Here is a 20,177-nt window from a genome sequence, read left to right on the forward strand (position 1 = left end):
GATGTTTTGATTGATAACCAATGCCCCCAAGTTTCGAAGCTTCTTATTGGTTGACCGCAAATTACGTCTTCCAATAGCATCGGACCTTACATATAAAACGATCAATTTCCGAGTTGCGCTGATAATGTCGGCAATTCTCGCTCGTTAGTGAACAAGATTATAGCGAGGTTTGTTTAAAATAAATTATCTGACTTTACGTATGACAAAAACTTATCTAAAAAGTGAGATAACAGAATATTCTGTTAGCTTTCTCAGTTAGGGATAAAAACACGATATAACCATTCTAAAGACATATTTTCTACATAATATCAACCCTGACAGAACTTTGGAAGAACTCACAGATGAACCAGGATATATCGACCAAATGTACCTTGTTTTCAGAGCGTTTTGACGCACATGGTTCAAAGTTTTGACTGCAAGTGTTTCATTTGAGAAATTAATGGTGAATATCATTATATTTGGGTTATGAGATTAATTTATAAGAAACAACCATTGATTTAACTCCCTGAGCTCCCTTCATCCTACCCATAAAGACACCCCCCTCCCCCTAAACACACACACACACACACACACACACACACACGGATCCCAATTATACACACACACATACCCACACAATCCCAATCACACACATACACACATCTCAATCATGAACACACACACACGGATCCCAATTATACACACACACATACATACATACACACAATCCCAACCACACACATACACACATCTCAATAATGAAAACACACACACACACACACACACACACACACACACACACACACACACGAGGCAATACCAGTGGTTGAGATGTTAAAATAGAATTTTGAAAAAAATAAAATTAAAAATAAAATTAATATATTAGCAAGGCCAGCCACTGATACTGGTCAAGTCAGACACTGATGTTGGCCAGGCCAGACACTGATGTTGGCCAGGCCAACTTGGCCAGTTCAAATTTATACATGACCTTGGGTTACCATGGACCTCTAAATGGCCTCTAACTCCCAAACCATGGCAGATGAAGCTTAAGTTTGTATGAGCAGTTAATATGAAATCAGCATTTTCCTGAACATACTGTAGCATACATGACCTCGGGGGACCTTGAAAGGTCAGACTCGAGGTCGCTCAACTTGAATTGCCTATAACTCCCAAACCACGGCGGGTTAAATTAAACACACAATTTCATTACATATATACAGTTGATGAAATGATCAAAATAAGAGGATTCAAGAATAAATAAGCATGCTATGAGCATAAATCAAGAACATGGAAAGACAAAGGCAGGAAACAAGCTTGCAAACACTACTGAAACACCAACAAACTACAATAACAATTCATTTTTCAATATTATGTCAGTGCAAGAAACATTTAGAAGTATAACATATCTTGCTAAAAAAAATTACTTTGCTAAAAAGAAAATTGTTCTTTTAGCATTTCTTGCTAAGCAAAATTGCAAATTGCTAAAGAAAAATTTGAGTCTTTAGCACTTTTCGTAAAAACAATTTGGGTCCTAGAGTGAGCACAGTCAATGTCTTGTTTGTTATAATTTATTTATTTGGGATGGTGCAGTGACAGCAAGAAGGTTGTGGGTTCGATCTTCATGACTGATTGGGGGCTTTATGTGTGGAGTTTATGTGTGGTTGTTTGTGTTAGCCCTGCGATAGATTGGCTCCAACTTCCCCTGTGACCCTGACAGATAAGTGGTATAGATAATGGATGGATGGATGGATGGATGGATTTATTTGCTATATCTAAAACATTGCTCAAATCCTTACCAGTCATCTATGCACAAAGACAGTTTGCCTTTTATTCTCACTCACTGTTAATACACTGGATTTAAAAAAAAGTTAAAATTCTAACATTTTAAAAATAATTGCTTTCTGTTTTCACATTTGATTTTGATATGTTTTGATACATTATGAAGCATGTGGTCATTCATTTCTGCCCACATGTTTCCACTGTGAAGCAAACTGATAAATGCTGAGATCCATGATGTGGTCTTACATACTTATTTATCTCCAATTACTAGACACACTGATTAAATTTAACCCTGTTACCATACTTTCACTATGTAAATAGTATGGAAAAGATCCTATAAATGGTAGAATTGCAGCAGAGATATTTTGTTGAGCACAAAACCAAATTCAGCACAAATCAATTCGAACGCTTTTTTAGGAAGTTAAGAAATCATAACTCTGCAAAGAACCTCTTGAACACTTCTTAAGAATGTAGCTTTAGAGTAATCTGAAATACATAATGGCAACATTTTTCACTTTCAGCTTATTTAAGTTAAAATAACTCAAAACCTCTAAGTCAAATCATGTCAAACACTATATAGCTACCGTAAAAGTTTGTGGACACCCATATGTGCTTGAACATCCCAATCCCTTTATGCTTACAATAACCTCCACTCCTCGGGGAAGGCTTTCCTTTAGATTTAGGAACGTGGCTGTCTGCGAATCGACTTCTTGCATTCCAAACTTGACAAACTGTCTTCAAGGAGCTCGCTTTGTGCATAGGGGCATTGTTATGCTGGAATGTGTTTGGGCTCCTTAATTCCAATAAAGGGACATTGTAATAGTGGTTAGCACTATGAATGAATGAATGAATCACCAGATCATTCAGTCTTTGTTTGGTCTTACCATGTCAGTGTGCATTTCTGAGCATTCTTTGTACATTTTTTAAAACTTTTTGCTTCTGTCCTTTTATATTAATGACCACAAGGTTGTGTGTTGAATTGAAATGTTAATACAGCCATTTGTCTCTGCCTCATAACAATTACCAAATACAATGACCATATGTGGTTTTTCCCAAGCTGTTGCCACAAAGTTGGAAGCACACAATTGTCTAGAATGTCTTTGTATACTGTTGTATTCCAATTTCCATCCATCCATCCATTATCCATAACCGCTTATCCTATGCAAGGTCGCGGGCAAGCTGGAGTCTATCCCAGCTGACTACGGGCGAAAGGCGGGGTACACCCTGGACATGTCGCCAGATCATCACAGGGCTGACACATAGAAACAAACAACCATTCACACTCACATTCACACATACGGTCAATTTAGAGTCACCAGTTAACCTAACCTGCGTGTCTTTGGACTGTGGGGGAAACCAGAGCACCCGGAGGAAACCCACGCGGACACGGGGAGAACATGCAAACTCCGCACAGAAAGGCCCTCGTCAGCCACTGAGCTCGAACCCAGAACCTTCTTGCTGTGAGGTGACAGTACTAACCACTGCCACCCAACGTTTACTGATATTCTATTATGTAACTACATCGGGGATACAGGAATACAGGCTGTTTCTGGAAGGCACGCTAGGTCAGTGAACAGTGTTCCAGTGGTTTTGAACCCTCCCTTGGAGATTAGCTGTGGATTAGCTGAACATTAATCCAGACCATAGCATGGTACGTCAGACTCTGAAAGTGTGTGTAAGCATTTTCTGTCCATAGATGTGTGTTCTTTTATGTTATGAGAGCAAGATGACCAACATATATACACTAAGGTAAACTGAACTTTTGAATATTATGTTCTCTGTAACAGTTTATGCTGTGTTAATTCAGTAGTGTGGTCCAGATGATGGCAATTGTTTAACCCTTTGATGCAAAACATACAGTTAGGTCCATATATATTTGGAGACTGACACAAATTTTGTTTTTTTATCTGGTTTACTGAAACATATTCAGGTTATAGTTATATAATGGACATGGACATAAAGTCCAGACTTTCAGCTTTCATTTGAGGGTATCCACATTAAAATTGGATGAAGGGTTTAGGAGTTTCAGCTCCTTAACATGTGCCACCCTGTTTTTAAAGGGACCAGAAGTAATTGGACAGTTGACTCAAAGGCTATTTCATGGGCAGGTGTGGGCAGTTCCTTCGTTATGTCATTCTCAATTAAGCAGATAAAAGGCCTGGAGTTGATTTGAGGTGTGGTGCTTGCATTTGGAAGATTTTGCTGTGAAGAAAACATGCGGTCAAAGGAGCTCTCCATACAGGTGAAACAAGCCATCCTTAAAGGAACAGTCCACCGTACTTCCATAATGAAATATGCTTTAATCTGAATTGAGACGAGCTGCTCCGTACCTGTCTGAGCTTTGTGCGACCTCCCAGTCAGTCAGACACAGTCAGACGCGCTGTCACTCCTGTTAGCAATGTAGCTAGGCTCAGTATGGCCAATGGTATTTTTTGGGGCTGTAGTTAGATGCGACCAAACTCTTCTGCGTTTTTCCTGTTTACATAGGTTTATATGACCAGTGATATGAAACAAGTTCAGTTACACAAATTGAAACGTAGCGATTTTCTATGCTATGGAAAGTCCGCACTATAATGACAGGCATACTAACACCTTCTGCGCGCTTCGGCAGCGCATTGATATCTGAGCTCCGTATCAATGCGCTGCCGAAGCGCGCAGAAGGTGTTAGTATGCCTGTCATTATAGTGCGGACTTTCCATAGCATAGAAAATCGCTACGTTTCAATTTGTGTAACTGAATTTGTTTCATATCACTGGTCATATAAACCTATGTAAACAGGAAAAACGCGGAAGAGTTTGGTCGCATCTAACTACAGCCCCAAAAAATACCATTGGCCATACTGAGCCTAGCTACATTGCTAACAGGAGTGACAGCACGTCTGACTGCTTCTGACTGACTGGGAGGTCGCGCAAAGCTCGGACAGGTACGGAGCAGCTCGTCTCAATTCAGATAAGAGCATATTTCATTATGGAAGTACGGTGGACTGTTCCTTTAAGCTGCGAAAACAGAAAAAAACATCTGAGAAATTGCTACAATATTAGGAGTGGCAAAATCTACAGTTTGGTACATCCTGAGAAAGAAAGAAAGCACTGGTGAACTCATCAATGCAAAAAGACCTGGACGCCCACAGAAGACAACAGTGGTGGATGATCGCAGAATAATTTCCATGGTGAAGAGAAACCCCTTCACAACAGCCAACCAAGTGAACACCACTCTCCAGGAGGTAGGCGTATCAATATCCAAATCTACCATAAAGAGAAGACTGCATGAAAGTAAATACAGAGGGTTCACTGCATGGTGCAAGCCACTCATAAGCCTCAAGAATAAAAAGGCTAGATTGGACTTTGCTAAAAAACATCTAAAAAAGCCAGCACAGTTCTGGAAGAACATTCTTTGGACAGATGAAACCAAGATCAACCTCTACCAGAATGATGGAAAGAAAAAAGTATGGTGAAGGTGTGGTACAGCTCATGATCCAAAGCATACCACATCATCTGTAAAACACGGCAGAGGCAGTGTGATGGCTTGGGCATGCATGGCTGCCAGTGGCACTGGGTCACTAGTGTTTATTGATGATGTGACACAGGACAGAAGCAGCCGGATGAATCCTGAGGTATTCAGAAACATACTGTGTGCTCAAATCCAGCCAAATGCAGCCAAACTGATTGGTCGGCGTTTCATGATACAGATGGACAATGACCCAAAACATAAAGCATAAAGCAACCCAAGAGTTTATAAAAGCAAAGAAGTGGAATATTCTTGAATGGCCAAGTCAGTCACCTGATCTCAACCCAATTGAGCATGCATTTCACTTGTTAAAGACTAAACTTCAGACAGAAAGGCCCACAAACAGACAGCAACTGAAAACCGCTGCAGTAAAGGCCTGGCAGAGCATTAAAAAGGAGGAAACACAGCGTCTGGTGATGTCCATGAGTTCAAGACTTCAGGCAGTCATTGCCAACAAAGGGTTTTCAACCAAGTATTAGAAATGAACATTTTATTTACAATTATTTAATTTATCCAATTACTTTTGAGCCCCTGAAATGAAGGGATTGTGTTTAAAAAATGCTTTAGTGCCTCACATTTTTATGCAATCATTTTGTTCAACCCACTGAATTAAAGCTGAAAGTCTGACCTTCAACTGCATCTGAATTGTTTTGTTCAAAATTCATTGTGGTTATGTACAGAACCAAAATTAGAAAAATGTTGCCTCTGTCCAAATATTTATGGACCAAACTGTATGCACACCCCTTCTAATGCACAACATGGGTCAAAAATGACCCGCATTCATTTTCCAGGTTATTTCATGCTGACTGAGTTTTTCTTTGCTCCATCTTTTGAAATCAATTTATTTTATGATTGAATATTCCAAGTATTCTTTAAATATCTTGTTTTTAATTACCACAAATCATTAATTTAATTTTTTCTTTCCTACTTTATGAACAAAAATACTTTTTATATTACTACACATGGGTCATCCAAGTGTGATTTAAAATTAAATGTCTTAATACTATAATAAAAATAATTTGTTTCAAGTAATTACTTTAGCAGTGAATGGGGCCAGTTATTTATTTATTAACTATGTAGTTAGCTAAGCCAACTACAATAAAATTAGCTAACTAAAGTAGAATATGTCAACAGCTAGGTAGCTAATAGTAATTACTTGTAACTTTCTGACAAGTAATCTACTCACTCTCAAGGTAACCTAAACATAATTTTTTTCTAAGGTAATGTTAGAACAATTGAAAAACATTACTTGCATGTATTAGATGGGCAAAGGGCGCTGTGCTGAGCTGTGAAATGTCTGACACAAGCACAATTCACAGTTAAACGCTGTAGTAAACGCATGCGGGTCGTTTCTGACCCATGTGTGTAAACTCGATGTAGAATTACAAAAGCTGTGCTTGTTCATAACTTAAGAAAGGAAAAATAAAAATGATGATTTGTGCTAAACAAAAACAAGATATTTACTGCATATTTGGAAAAGTAAATGACAAAATGAATTTATTTCAAAAGTATATCATAGAAACACTCAGCCATACATGAAATAACCTGGAAAATGAATGCAGGTCGTTTTTGACCCATGTTGTGCATTAGAAGGGTAGTGATACAAAAAGAGTTTTTATTCAAAAAGTAAGAAAGGAAAAAATAAAATAAGGATGTATGATGATCAAAAACAAGTTAATTGAGGAATACCTTGAATACTGAATGATGGAATTAATTTATTGCAAAGATATAGAAGATAAAAACTCAGCCGGGTCACTTTTGACCCATGTTTTGCATCAAAGGGTTAAACTGGCAATATAAAGAAATCCCTTTTTTTTTTTTAATAAAGGGATGGACAGCCACAAAAGCCAATATGATTATATTTTATTTATCTCGGAATCCTTTCAGGAATAGTTTTAGACTGTAAAATGTAATGTATTTTCCATCATCATCTTGTGTTAGGGCATTTTTCTTTGGCCAGTGGTCTTCCATGGTAAGGCTTGATGGCAAAACAGTTATTATTACAGGAGCCAACACTGGCATTGGCAAAGAAACCACAAGAAATTTAGCAAAAAGAGGTAAGTATCATATTCATTTGTTTACTGTGTACTGTACTTGCAAAGATATGATTCTGTAGATCAGACAACATCTAAGCAGGAAATACACAAGAGACAAGTCACAATCGTTTAATCGCAATCGTGATGGCTAGTAACACTTTGTTGTGATGTCTTACAGGAGCCAGGATCATCATGGCTTGCAGAGATATTGTCAAAGCTGAAGCGGTACAGAGAGAGATCGTTGCAGAATCAGGCAACCAAAATGTCATCATCAGGAAACTAGATCTGGCAGACACCAAATCAATCAGAGAATTTGCAGAGGTAATAAACAATGGTGAATGAAGACTGACTACGACCCCTGTAGCTCCAAGAAGCATGCATATACTGTAACATATTGTATATTGATACTTTTTATATTGAGAAATATATTATACCATACATAATTAGATATCACCTTCATATTACAGTATTTGGTTTTACCTGTTCAGAGGAGAAGCAACTACATATCCTTATAAACAATGCCAGAGTCATGATGTGCCCCTATTTGAAGACAGTGGATGGCTTTGAGATGCAATTTGGAGTTAATCATTTGGGTGAAATATTTTTTCTTCTTTTTCATCTACTGTAGGAGAATTGCTGAATGATTATCCAGTCATCATTGACTTATTTTTTGATATTGTTTCTGTAGCTTTGTGAAAACTTAAGAAATCCCAGGTTATGTCAGTGTAATCAAATGTAGTTGGTGCTAGCTCGGCGGCATGGTGGTGTGGTGGTTAGCACTGTTGCCTCACAGCAAGAAGGTTCTGGGTTTGAGCCCAGCGGCCGATGGGGGCCTTTCTGTGTGGAGTTTGCATGTTCTCCTCGTGTCTGTGTGGGTTTCCTCCAGGTGCTCTGGCTTCCCCACAGTTCAAAGACACACAGGTTAGGCTAATTGGTGTCTCTAAATTGACCGTAGGTGTGAATGGGTGTGTGAGTGGTTGTTTGTCTCTATGTGTTAGCCCTGTGATGATCTGGCGACTTGTACCATAGTCAGCTGGGATAGGCTCCAGCTTGCCCGTGACCCTGCACAGGATAAGTGGTTACAGATAATGGATGGATAGATGGTGCTAGCTCTGACAGTACCAACGCTGTTGCCTTCTAGGTTACTTCCTGCTCACGTTCATACTGATTGATTTGCTGAAAAAGTCTGCCCCATCGAGAATCATCATCCTGTCCTCTATGGCTCATAGCTGGGGCACCATCAAATTGGATGACATCAACAGTGAGAGAAGTTACCACAGTAGGAGGGCGTATGGACAGAGCAAGCTAGCGAATATCCTCTGCACTCAATCCCTGGCCAAAAGACTCAAAGGTGAGTTTGACGTGCTCCAGTGATGCCCTTAATAATAATGCTATCAGGTTAATATATTTATAGTGGACATTTATATTTACATAAATTTATATTTATATAAATTTATATCTTTATAGTCCATTTATAGTGGACATTTGGGCCTTTTGCTAAGTAACAAATCAATTGATTACAAGTTTCTTTTTATATATTGTATAATGCTTTACCTCAACACTCAACAAGAGACAGATAATTTTAATCAAATATACCATGCACTGAGAAGCTCCGATTGAAATGATGGATTCTTTGAGGTAACTGGCATTGTTCTATTTTCTGAAGGATTCAGCCAGTCACCGAAGAGAATCCATAATTACCGGAGCCTCTCAGTGCATGGTATATTTGATTTATATCCCTCATCAAAAAATTCCAAATAAAAGTGCTAAGATTGAATCTTGGCATAAACTCCCTGGAGGCAGCCATGTTTGTTGTTTATGTCGGCGCAACCTTCAACCTGCGCATGTGCAATGTACCATGCTATCGCCTGCCTCGCTAGGTATGATCATGATGCGTAGATCTACACACACAGAAATGCTCACGGAGCCACAGCTGGGATTTGAGTCGGCCATATAGCTTGAAAGCAATAAAGTTTTATCTAATCTATTCTAAATTGTGATGTCAGTTCATGGTATATCCAGGATATACCATGACTGACTCACACCATATCCATTTTTTTTTTTGACATCATGAGCTTCATTGCATCAATGGTGGAACTATTTTATGTCACACGAGCCATCCTTGGCCAATCCCTGCATGGGAATTTTTTGATGAGGGATATCATGAACAATACATTGATCCGTAATAATTCTACTCACTCTTGGGGAGGACATGTGTTTCAAGCAAAATGAGACAAATCACTAAGTCATGAATAAAATACAATAGGGCATGTTTTTACAGGAAAAATAATCAATGATGAGGTGGTGTAATGTTACCCAATTTGAAGCAGAGTTACTGTTACCTGAATTCTGTATTCCTGTTATACCGCAACAATTTGCCAACAATGACAACTTTTATTGTACTTTTTATTCATTTGCAGTTACATTGAATGTTGTGGGATGTCTTGAAACAAATTATTGTCACTTATGTATATCATAACAGCTGTAAACAGTCATTCTCTCACCAGCCTCTCTTTTTTTAACTCTCTTGAAGTTAATAAGACAAATATTGCACCTTGTCATGTTACCAAGAAACAAGAAAAGAAGAGCTGCGAGCAAAGCCATCATGATGTTTCGCATAGTGAGCAACTTAGTTGCGATCCCAAAAGACCACCTGATACCAAAAACAGCCATGGTGAGAGGACATAACCAGTGATTCCTCATTCCCTATGCAAGAATGCAGGGATATCAACACTCCTTCCCTGATACCATCTGCATATGGAATAGTCTACCAGCTCATATCATGGCAGGCAACTCAATCACCACCTTCAAGAATGAGTTGCACGGCATAAAAACCTGCTAAACATCAAAGCCAACACATTTTTAATTGTAAATACAAATGATTTTATGATTTTCTCTGCTACTGCACAAGGAAGGCTTGACTGCACCATATATCTCATCTCATCTCATTATCTCTAGCTGCTTTATCCTTCTACAGGGTCGCAGGCAAGCTGGAGCCTATCCCAGCTGACTACAGGCGAAAGGCGGGGTACACCCTGGACAAGTCGCCAGGTCATCACAGGGCTGACACATAGACACAGACAACCATTCACACTCACACCTATGGTCAATTTAGAGTCACCAGTTAACCTAACCTGCATGTCTTTGGACTGTGGAGGAAACCGGAGCACCCGAAGGAAACCCACGCGGACACGGGGAGAACATGCAAACTCCACACAGAAAGGCCCTCGCCGGCCCCGGGGCTCGAACCCAGGACCTTCTTGCTGTGAGGCGACAGCGCTAACCACTACACCACCGTGCCGCCTGCACCATATATCAGTTTGATAATATGGCAGAAGGTGGTCTGAACTGTACTGGAAGAAGAAGAAGACCTTAACACTGTAACACCTTTCATCCTGAAGACTTTCCCGTTATAGAAAACGCAAAATTAGACCTTTACTTCAAAGTGCTGAACCTGGAGACATTAAAAAAAGCTAAATAAACATGTCCTGTAAACCGACAACTTCAACATATCAACGTTTACAAATGTTTTGCTATGCAAAGCATCTACTATTTAAAAAAAAATACTGAGTCAGTTGTTCCTTTAGAACTGATGAAACATTAGAATATGCATTAATATAAACCTCGCAGCTGGAACTACTGTCATCTACTTCTGAACAATCAGAAGTGAGCATTCAATAGTATTATATAATATAACTGGCTTGTAGTACTCGAGTCCGACTCGTGCCCTAATTTTAAGGCCTCGTGACTTGACTTGGACTTGAGCACTGATGACTCGGACTCGTGCATTAACTGCACTGGGACTCATAAATTGGAGACGAGGACTTGGATTTTTCTTTATTTTTTCTATAACATGCCATAATAATTTGGCCTAAGATATTTATATTTATATCTACATTAATTTTTATACTAATTTCATGCAAGAGAATGCACAATCACCTGTTCATACATCATGTTCAGGAACAAACTAACGTTAATGGCGCTAAAATGCCTGTAGAGAAGCCCCTAGGATTGTCCGCTTTGCTTATACAGACTTCACACGGAATGGGAAAAAATGCACTGCTATATGCTGCATATGTAGAAGAACTATCGAGGAGACGACGGAGACAACCTCGAACTTCAATCGTCATTTGGTAAGACTCCACCCAGAGAAGGAAGTGACACGCTATGTTCATTGCTCTGTTGACAGCGGGGCTTGCTGAGTGATGAACTAGCTAGTGTTAACCCTCTCTCATGTTATTTGCCCTATTGATAGTGGGCAGGGCTTGTGTCAGATGCAACTCGGATCAGTAGTGGACTCGACTCAGACTCGACTTGAAATTTTCTTTAATGACTCGGACTTGAACACTGGGGACCCGAGACTGGACTTGGACCTGAGGTTTAGTGACTTGACTACAACACTGTAATATAACAATTATATGTATATTGAACAGACACAGGCATGATGGTATATGCTGTCCACCCAGGCATCGTTCGCACTGAACTAAAGAGACACATGAACTGTGGGTGGTAAAAGAGAGCAACTGGACTTGCTTGAAGATTCTTGAAGATGTTTCACCTCTCATCTGAAAGGCTTCTTCAGTTCTGTCTGACTGGTAGGGAGCATCAGGTATTTATCCTCTCATGGATGAAAAGCTCATCTAAGGTGTCATTGAGTCATCCTGCTGGTGTGGGTCACTGGGGGCTGGTTGTGAACAGCTTCGAGAGTCGTTAGGATGATCAATGGATCGCCCGTTAGGATGATCAATGGAATGCTGATTCTCTCTGTCTTCCTGTGAGTCACTGAAAACAGCTGGGTTTTGGTGTGCATTCAGTTGTCTGGGAAGTGTGCCAAGGACTGCATTGTAGGTGGCTGATAAATGATGTTTTAAACCCCCACCTCTGTTCAGTGATAGCCATTCCAGGTTGACAAAAATGGCTTCTTTAACTCCTCGCTTATACCAATGATCCTCTCTGGCTAAAATGCGTACGTTGCAATCCTGAAATGAGTGTCCTTTGTTGTTAAGATGAAGGTAGAAAGCAGAGTCCTGGCCTGAGGAACTGGCTGTCCTGTGTTGAGCCATGCGCCTGTGAAGCGGTTGTTTTGTCACCCCAATATATGAGTCCGTGCATACCTCACTGCACTGAATGGCATACACTACGTTGTCCTGTTTGTGTCTGGGTATTCTGTCCTTAGGGTGGACCAGTTTCTACTTCAGAGTGTTACTGGGTCTGAAATGTACCGGAATGTTGTGTTTGTAGAAGATCCTCCTGAGTTTCTCAGATAGACCAGAAATGTAGGGAATGACAATGTTCTTGCGTTTGTTCCTGTTATCCTCCTTGTCCGTTCTGTTCCTTTTTCTGCTCTTGAGGAAAGACCAGTTGGGATACCCGCAGTTCTGAAGTGCTTTCTTGATGTGATTCTGCTCCTTCTCTTTTCCCTCTATCATTGTAGGGATATTCTGAGCCCTGTGTTGCAAGGTCCTAATGACCCCCAATTTGTGTTCCAGTGGGTGGTGAGAGTCAAAAAACTGAAGAAGCCTTTCGGATGAGAGGTGAAACGTCTTCAAGAATCTTCAAGCAAGTCCAGTTGCTCTCTTTTACCACCCACAGTTTACCATGACCTGGATGACTGAGAATCTTCACAGACATGTTTCCACGCACTTTGGGATGAGAACCCTTCGACTGGTGCAGGAGTATGAGAGGACTTCCAGAAAACTGGCAGACTACAGAAACCACCTGCGTTTCAACCTGAGATGCCAACAATCCAACATTATCCCCACTAGCCTACGCCTATTTTCAACGGTCAAAGGACACAGAGCTGAAATAATCCTCCAGAAAGCCCAGAAGCAGCTTCTCAACGAGAGAGTGAGACAAGTACATTTCACCATCGATGCTCTCCAGAACAAGACTGAACTGATGTTTGAAGAGTTGACAGTACTTCTTCCCAGTGAAGTTTTGGAACGAGTCTCTGAGTTCGCTGAGAAGGCACAGATTTCACAACATACCAAAGGCAAGGAACGACAGATGCGCAAATTTCAAACTTTGCTGTCTAAAACCACCTCCTCCAGCAAGACAGAAGTGCTGACTTGGAAGAAGAAATCTGACCAGGCTACACAACCGGACATACAGTAGAAGAGATATGGGTGAAGAACTTATCTGACAGGGTACTCACCCAACCAGAGAAAGATGTTCTATCCAACGGACTTAACTTTGCAGTTTCACCAGAGCAGATACCAGTGGTAGACATCATCACAGCCACAGAGTCAGCCATCAGAAACAACAATCTGACCAACACAGAGGCAGAACAACTTAGACTGAAGATATCAGCTGCTCTGTCCAGTGCGAAAGCACCTCCCTCCAACCTCACCATCCAAGAAAGGAGGGCTCTTACATTGCTTCAAAGAGACCGGAACATCACCATCCTTCCTGCTGACAAAGGGAGATGCACAGTGTTGCTAAACACAGTGGACTACCACTCCAGGATGACCAGTCTCCTCAGCAACACTACCACCTATGAAACCTTGAGGCGGGACCCCACAAGTTGTTACAAAAAGAAAGTTGTTAGCTGCCTGCAACAACTAGAAAAGGACCAAGCCATCAACCGATCTCTGTACTACAGATTGTACCCTGGGGAAGCCGTTCCTCTCATATACGGACTCCCCAAGATTCACAAGGAAGGAGCTCCACTCAGACCTATCATCAGCAGTATAAACTCTGTTACTTACAACATTGCCAAACACCTAGCCACCATCCTGGCTCCTCTCGTTGGGAATACGCCACATCACATCAAAAACTCCCAAGATTTTGCTACTAAAGTTGCAGACCTCAAACTAGACTCAGATGAAACCATGGTTTCCTACGACATCACTTCTCTATTCACCTGCATTCCCACCACAGAAGCAGTTGAATCTGTTAGAAAACGACTCCTTCGAGACAGCAGCTTATTGGATAGAATGAACCTCACCACGGACCAGATTTGCACCCTGCTTGACCTCTGCCTGACTACCACTTATTTCCAGTTTAATGAAAGTTTCTACAGACAGAAGCATGGATGCGCCATGGGCTCACCGGTATCCCCTATTGTGGCCAATCTTTACATGGAGGAAGTGGAACATAAAGCTTTGACCACTTTTTCAGGAGTTGCTCCCAGCCACTGGTTCAGATATGTGGATGACACCTGGGTTAAAATCAAAACCCATGAGGTGGAAGCCTTCTCTAAGCACATCAATGCAGTGGATATTAACATCAACTTCACTTCAACTGGTCTTTCCTCAAGAGCAGAAAAAGGAACAGAACGGACAAGGAGGATAACAGGAACAAACGCAAGAACATTGTCATTCCCTACATTTCTGGTCTATCTGAGAAACTCAGGAGGATCTTCTACAAACACAACATTCCGGTACATTTCAGACCCAGTAACACCCTGAAGCAGAAACTGGTCCACCCTAAGGACAGAATACCCAGACACAAACAGGACAACGTAGTGTATGCCATTCAGTGCAGTGAGGAATACACAGACCCCTATATTGGGGTGACAAAACAACCGCTTCACAGGCGCATGGCTCAACACAGGAGAGGCAGTTCCTCAGGCCAGGACTCTGCTTTCTACCTTCATCTTAACAACAAAGGACACTCATTTCAGGATTGCAGCGTACGCATTTTAGCCAGAGAGGATTGTTGGTATGAGCGAGGAGTTAAAGAAGCCATTTTTGTCAACCTGGAATGGCCATCACTGAACAGAGGTGGGGGTTTAAGACATAATTTATCAGCCACCTACAATGCAGTCCTTGGCACACTTCCCAGACAACTGAATGCACACCAAAACCCAGCTGTTTTCAGTGACTCACAGGAGGACAGAGAGAATCAGCATTCCATTGATCACCCTAACGGGCGATCCATTGATCATCCTAACGACTCTCGAAGCCGTTCACAACCAGCCCCCAGTGACCCACACCAACAGGATGACTCAATGACACCTTAGATGAGCTTTTCATTCATGAGAGGATAAATACCTGATGCTCCCTACCAGTCAGACAGAACTGAAGAAGCCTTTCGGATGAGAGGTGAAACGTCTTCAAGAATCTTCAAGCAAGTCCAGTTGCTCTCTTTTACCACCCACAGTTTACCATGACCTGGATGACTGAGAATCTTCACAGACGAGACACATGAACCTTATGCTCCTTTGCATGTGGAAACTGGTCAGGCCTTTCACTAAGACATCAGTGCAGGGAGCTCAGACTTCAGTCTACTGTGCTGTGGAGCCAGCCCTCGACTCACACAGTGGCGGCTATTACAGGTGATTACATTCCCGCATGGTTGCTAATTATCTCCAGGTGTTTTACTAAATCTCAGCGGTATAATTGTGTTGATGGTGCATGTATGACGTGTAATCATTGATCATGATATAATCATTTCCCTTCTTTCTACTTTACAGCAATTGTAGGCTTTCGAATTGCAAAAGAGCTGCTAGAGATGATGAAATGGCACAGAAGCTGTGGGACCTCAGTTGCCAGATGCTTGGCATAAACTGGGAATGAATGCAAAAATATTTAGACATACACACACTGACCATACAGATGACCATTAGGAACATCTGTACATGCATGCGGTTATCCAAAAAGCCAATCGTGGGGCGGCTGCACAATGCATAAAAGACATAATAGACCAGGCAACATTCTGCAATCTTTAACGGTCTAGTTTTTGGAGTCTGTGCCCACTGTGGCCTCAGATTCATGTTCTTGGCTGACAGGAGTGGAACCTGATGTGGACTTCTGCTGTTGTAGGCCACCTGCCTCAAGGCTGTGCATTCTGAGATTCTTTTCTGCTCACCACAGTTGTAAAGAGTTATCATAGCCTTCCTGTCAGATTGAGCCAGTCTGGCCATTGTCCTATGACCTCTCTCATCAACAAAGCTTTTCTACTGACACAACTGTTGCTCACTGGATGTTTTTTGCAGGCTGTTATATGTGAAAATCCCAGGAGATATTTTTGAAATATAAGCTACATTGTATAATTGTATGATCAATATAGTATATCGATATATATCAACGGATCCAGATTTTCCTAATTTTTTCATAAGCATTTGAAGCTCAGCAACTTACTAACTTTTTGACGGTTCATGGTTCGAGCAAAAAGACATAGCTATTGTCATTTATGGGACTATTACTGACATTTCTTCCTAGTTACCTAGTTAACAGGCACTGACACATTCCTGATTACTGTGTGATGATGGCATTGATATATAGGGGAGAGAGGGAATGATTGTAGCATGTAACTCACACTTGCATTGTTTTCCTGTTGTAACTAACAAATGTTGAACTTTTATCAGATAAAACAAACATTTAGCCATGTGTATGCAATAATTGAAAATATCTAAACACTTATAGAAGGGCACAAGAGAAGATTGTGTAATACATGTAATGTGGGATGGGGTTAATTTTCAAAGGTTTAAAGCTATATGGCCTTTCGATTTCATAAAATCAGTGAAATTTAGTCTCTGAAATTTGGTCATTGTGATATATGTTTATTTCTGCAATATCTAAAAAAACCCCCCCAAAACCAGGCCATTCTGTGGCTGGGAAGTTATTTAATTTGAGGGGATTCCCAAGCAAATAATGTGCATGAAATTGCTCGCTTCGCACAGTCAAGCAGACAGAGGAAGTCTGTCCCCGTGTCCGAAATCACTCCCTACTCACGATATAGTGGACTATATAGTGAGGTCGCCATTTTGTAGTGCTGTCCGAATGTATAGTGAGCATTATTACACCCTATATAATGCACTCAAAGTATCCCACAATGCATCACGAAAAGTGGTGTACAACCAATGGTCACGAACCAAGCAATATATCCCATCATGCATTGCGCTCGCCAGGGGCGCCGCCAGAAATTTTGGGCCCCATGAAAGATTAGAATTTTGGGCCCCCCAACTTTGCCCACCCTCGTCACAATTGCACTATTGTCATTATTTGACTTTTGATAGCCCATGGACCTTGAGTTTGTGACTTTATTACATTTTATGTATTAACCTACCAGGGACTAGATGAAAACTGGTCAGTGACTAATTCTGGTGCATTTACAATCACAAATGAAAATTCAAGATTTTGCTACATGCCTTCTTGTGCTAGGACAATTGGTAGTGAAATGTGTGATGTGACTGCTAATAAATCATAGAAAAAGTTTTCTACCCAGCATCAAAATACCTATGGAAATCCCATGGATTGTTATGTGTTAGGTCGAAAGCTGTGTGTACTGTTCTGCAAAAAGGGAATATGTTCAAAGCAAAGTGTGTCTAGACAGAAATTTGAGCGTAAGCAGAGTTAGACTATTGGTTGCCCCTCCATGGACCAGGAGTTTTTGACCTTGTTTTCTAATTTACACTTTTATATTGTTTGACCAGTAGATGGCAGTATAAGCCCAGACATAATTCAGGCCAATATAAGACCATACATAAAAAGAAAAAAGGAAATAAAATGGTGAATGATGCAGCAGTTATTATTGAGTTGACTGTAAATAAACATAACCAACATTATTTAACACACTGCTTTGAACTCTTCTTCATTCAAGTGTGCAAAATTGGGCTACTTAGTATGGAGTTAATTCGTTCATGTGTTGACACAACTTGCATGCATCACTGTATCTGTATGGGTTTATAAGATATACATTCTTTATAGGCTACTTCAGTGCCAGAGAGTTCCAGAAAACATCAGTAATCACAATTTCCTGCCTTGATTAATAACTAGGCAACAGTTATTTCATACAACATAATGCACTGCAAGAAATCCACTGAGAGTTTATGCTTTCTTTTAGGCAGCACTCATTTATTGTCAAAGCAAATATTCAAATATCCATGAACAATAAAATATTCAATATTCAAGATAGATTCTTACCAGCAATATCAACCAATCCAAATGTAAACATGAAGAACAATATTTACACTACTCATACATATTCTTCATATGTTGTAACCTCTATCCCTCTTTTATGTGTGCTGCGCTTTCTCCAGCTCCTCAATTTGAAACCAATGGTTTAGAACGTGTGAACATTCCACACATGTAACCATGTCAAACACTTGACTGGTGTCCGTTATTAGCAACACTTTAATCTGGCAAACTGTATATGGCACTTGCTCATTAAAAACTTCAATCCTAAAGCATTTATGGGTTGTATTGCTGCTTACCTCCTTCTCCAAAGGGGGATTCAGTGGTTTGGTAGGGCGGAGGCCCCCCTGAGGCTGAATCTGTGCATATTTAGGGCACCCCATTAGTTATGAAACTGGTTATTAGCACTAGTTATTAGCACCAGCATAACATAATATTTCATCTTGTTTATCACACAAGTCAGTTCAGTTATTAAAATGGAAAAAATGTCACTGTACAAACTGTAAAAGTGGGCTAATCCAACCACGTTCATACTGTTCATTTACCATTCGCTAATATTTTGAACACACGTGAGCGATAGCTACCTTTCTTTGGGAAAAACTGAGTGACCAGTTGCCTGCCTCTCCGGTCCCTCTCAACTTTCAGCTGCCTTTCTTTACGTTTTTGACAGCCACTCTTCATATTTAGCGATCATAGACTGTACGCACTCCACTGCTGGCTGGCTGGCTGGCTGCTGCACCGCGACACAGCAGCAAGTAGCGTTGCACTGATCAGCACACAGATTTAACGCATCGCGCTTCTACCAGAACTGGACCGTACCATTTTGCAAAAGGGGGAGGGTTAAATGACAATATGTTGAAGAACTCAAGAAATAGACAACCTTGTTCAATTAGCTCATTTTACCAGATGGAATATTGCATTGTTGTTATTTCAAAAGTCTTATTTAAAATCATTAAAAGCATATGATCAGCCCCTTAAAGGGCCCCATGGCAGTGCTGGGCCCCTAGAATTTTTCTAACCTTTCCCCCCCCGGCGGCGCCCATTGCGCTCTCGCTGAAAAAAAAAAATCAGAAGCCTCAAATTTGATTTATTAAAATGCAACAGCAAAGAAGAAAGTATTCGGCCTTGATTTAAAAGAACTGAAAGATGCAACAGACACAAAGTACGTTGTATTTATTAATGTGGGAAATGCACTCAGTATAATATTAGATTAGATTAGATTCACTTTATTCATCTCACATCGGGGAAATTCACATGTTACAGTAGCAAGAAAGTGTCATACAGATAACAAATAAAACTGAAATAAAAATTCGACAAACGAAAGATTAAATACAGAGGGCTATTTGCATTATCTACCGTGAAAAAGTATAGAAATATTGCTTTATTGAGAGGCTCGGAAAAATTGCACATTACAGGTAGACTCTGTGTGTGTGTGTATATATATATATATATATATATATATATATATATATATATATATATATATATATAAAATGTGTGTGTATAAAAATAGTTTAAGGCCTATATTATTGCACATAATAATTGCATTGATGAGAGATGGCAGAGGTAGTAGTGGTGAAGTAGTGCAAATATAACGACAAACAGGTTATTGTTGCTACGTTACAAGTTGTGGGTGTTATACAGTCTGACAGCAGCAGGCATGAATGACCTGCGGTATCTCTCCTTCTTACACCATGGGTGTAGCAGTCTACTACTAAAAGAGCTGCTTAAAGCCCCCACAGCCTCATGTAGGGGGTGAGAGGGGTTATCCATGATTGAGGTCAGCTTGGCTAACATCCTCCTCTCACCCACCACCTCAATGGAGTCCAGAGGACAGTCCAAGACTGAGCCAGCCTTTCTGACAAGTTTATTAAGTTTCTTCCTGTCCCTCTCTGAACTTCCACAGCCCCAGCAGACCACAGCGTAGAAAATCGCTGATGCCACCACAGAGTCATAAAAATATGCATTTATCACAAAAATACATGCATGTCTCATTTCATCCTTCTACAGGGTCGCA

The 20,177-nt window shown here is 40.5% G+C and overlaps 1 protein-coding gene across 1 annotated transcript; it reads left to right on the top strand.

Annotated features, from left to right (window-relative positions):
• The first annotated feature begins 3,484 nt into the window (after positions 1 to 3,484).
• Positions 3,485 to 15,820, top strand: si:dkey-94e7.2 (uncharacterized protein LOC100141353 homolog). The gene is made up of 8 exons (XM_060922959.1): positions 3,485 to 3,507; positions 7,207 to 7,322; positions 7,480 to 7,635; positions 7,790 to 7,894; positions 8,443 to 8,652; positions 11,735 to 11,796; positions 15,449 to 15,579; positions 15,718 to 15,820. Exons 1-8 carry the CDS (start codon positions 3,485 to 3,487, stop codon positions 15,818 to 15,820), a joined length of 906 nt encoding a protein of 301 aa, XP_060778942.1.
• The last annotated feature ends 4,357 nt before the right edge of the window (positions 15,821 to 20,177 follow it).

This window comes from Neoarius graeffei, chromosome 1 (genome assembly GCF_027579695.1).
Source record: "Neoarius graeffei isolate fNeoGra1 chromosome 1, fNeoGra1.pri, whole genome shotgun sequence".
Taxonomy (NCBI): Eukaryota; Metazoa; Chordata; class Actinopteri; order Siluriformes; family Ariidae; genus Neoarius; species Neoarius graeffei.

What these genes read in the sequence shown, in the direction of transcription:
- si:dkey-94e7.2 (XM_060922959.1), top strand. Translation starts at nt 3,485, where the DNA reads ATGACCAACATATATACACTAAG. An exon ending in ACCAACATATATACACTAAG is followed by an intron (nt 3,508 to 7,206) that starts GTAAACTGAACT and finishes ATCTTGTGTTAG; the next exon opens with GGCATTTTTCTTTGGCCAGT. An exon ending in TGCAGAGGTAATAAACAATG is followed by an intron (nt 7,636 to 7,789) that starts GTGAATGAAGAC and finishes TTACCTGTTCAG; the next exon opens with AGGAGAAGCAACTACATATC.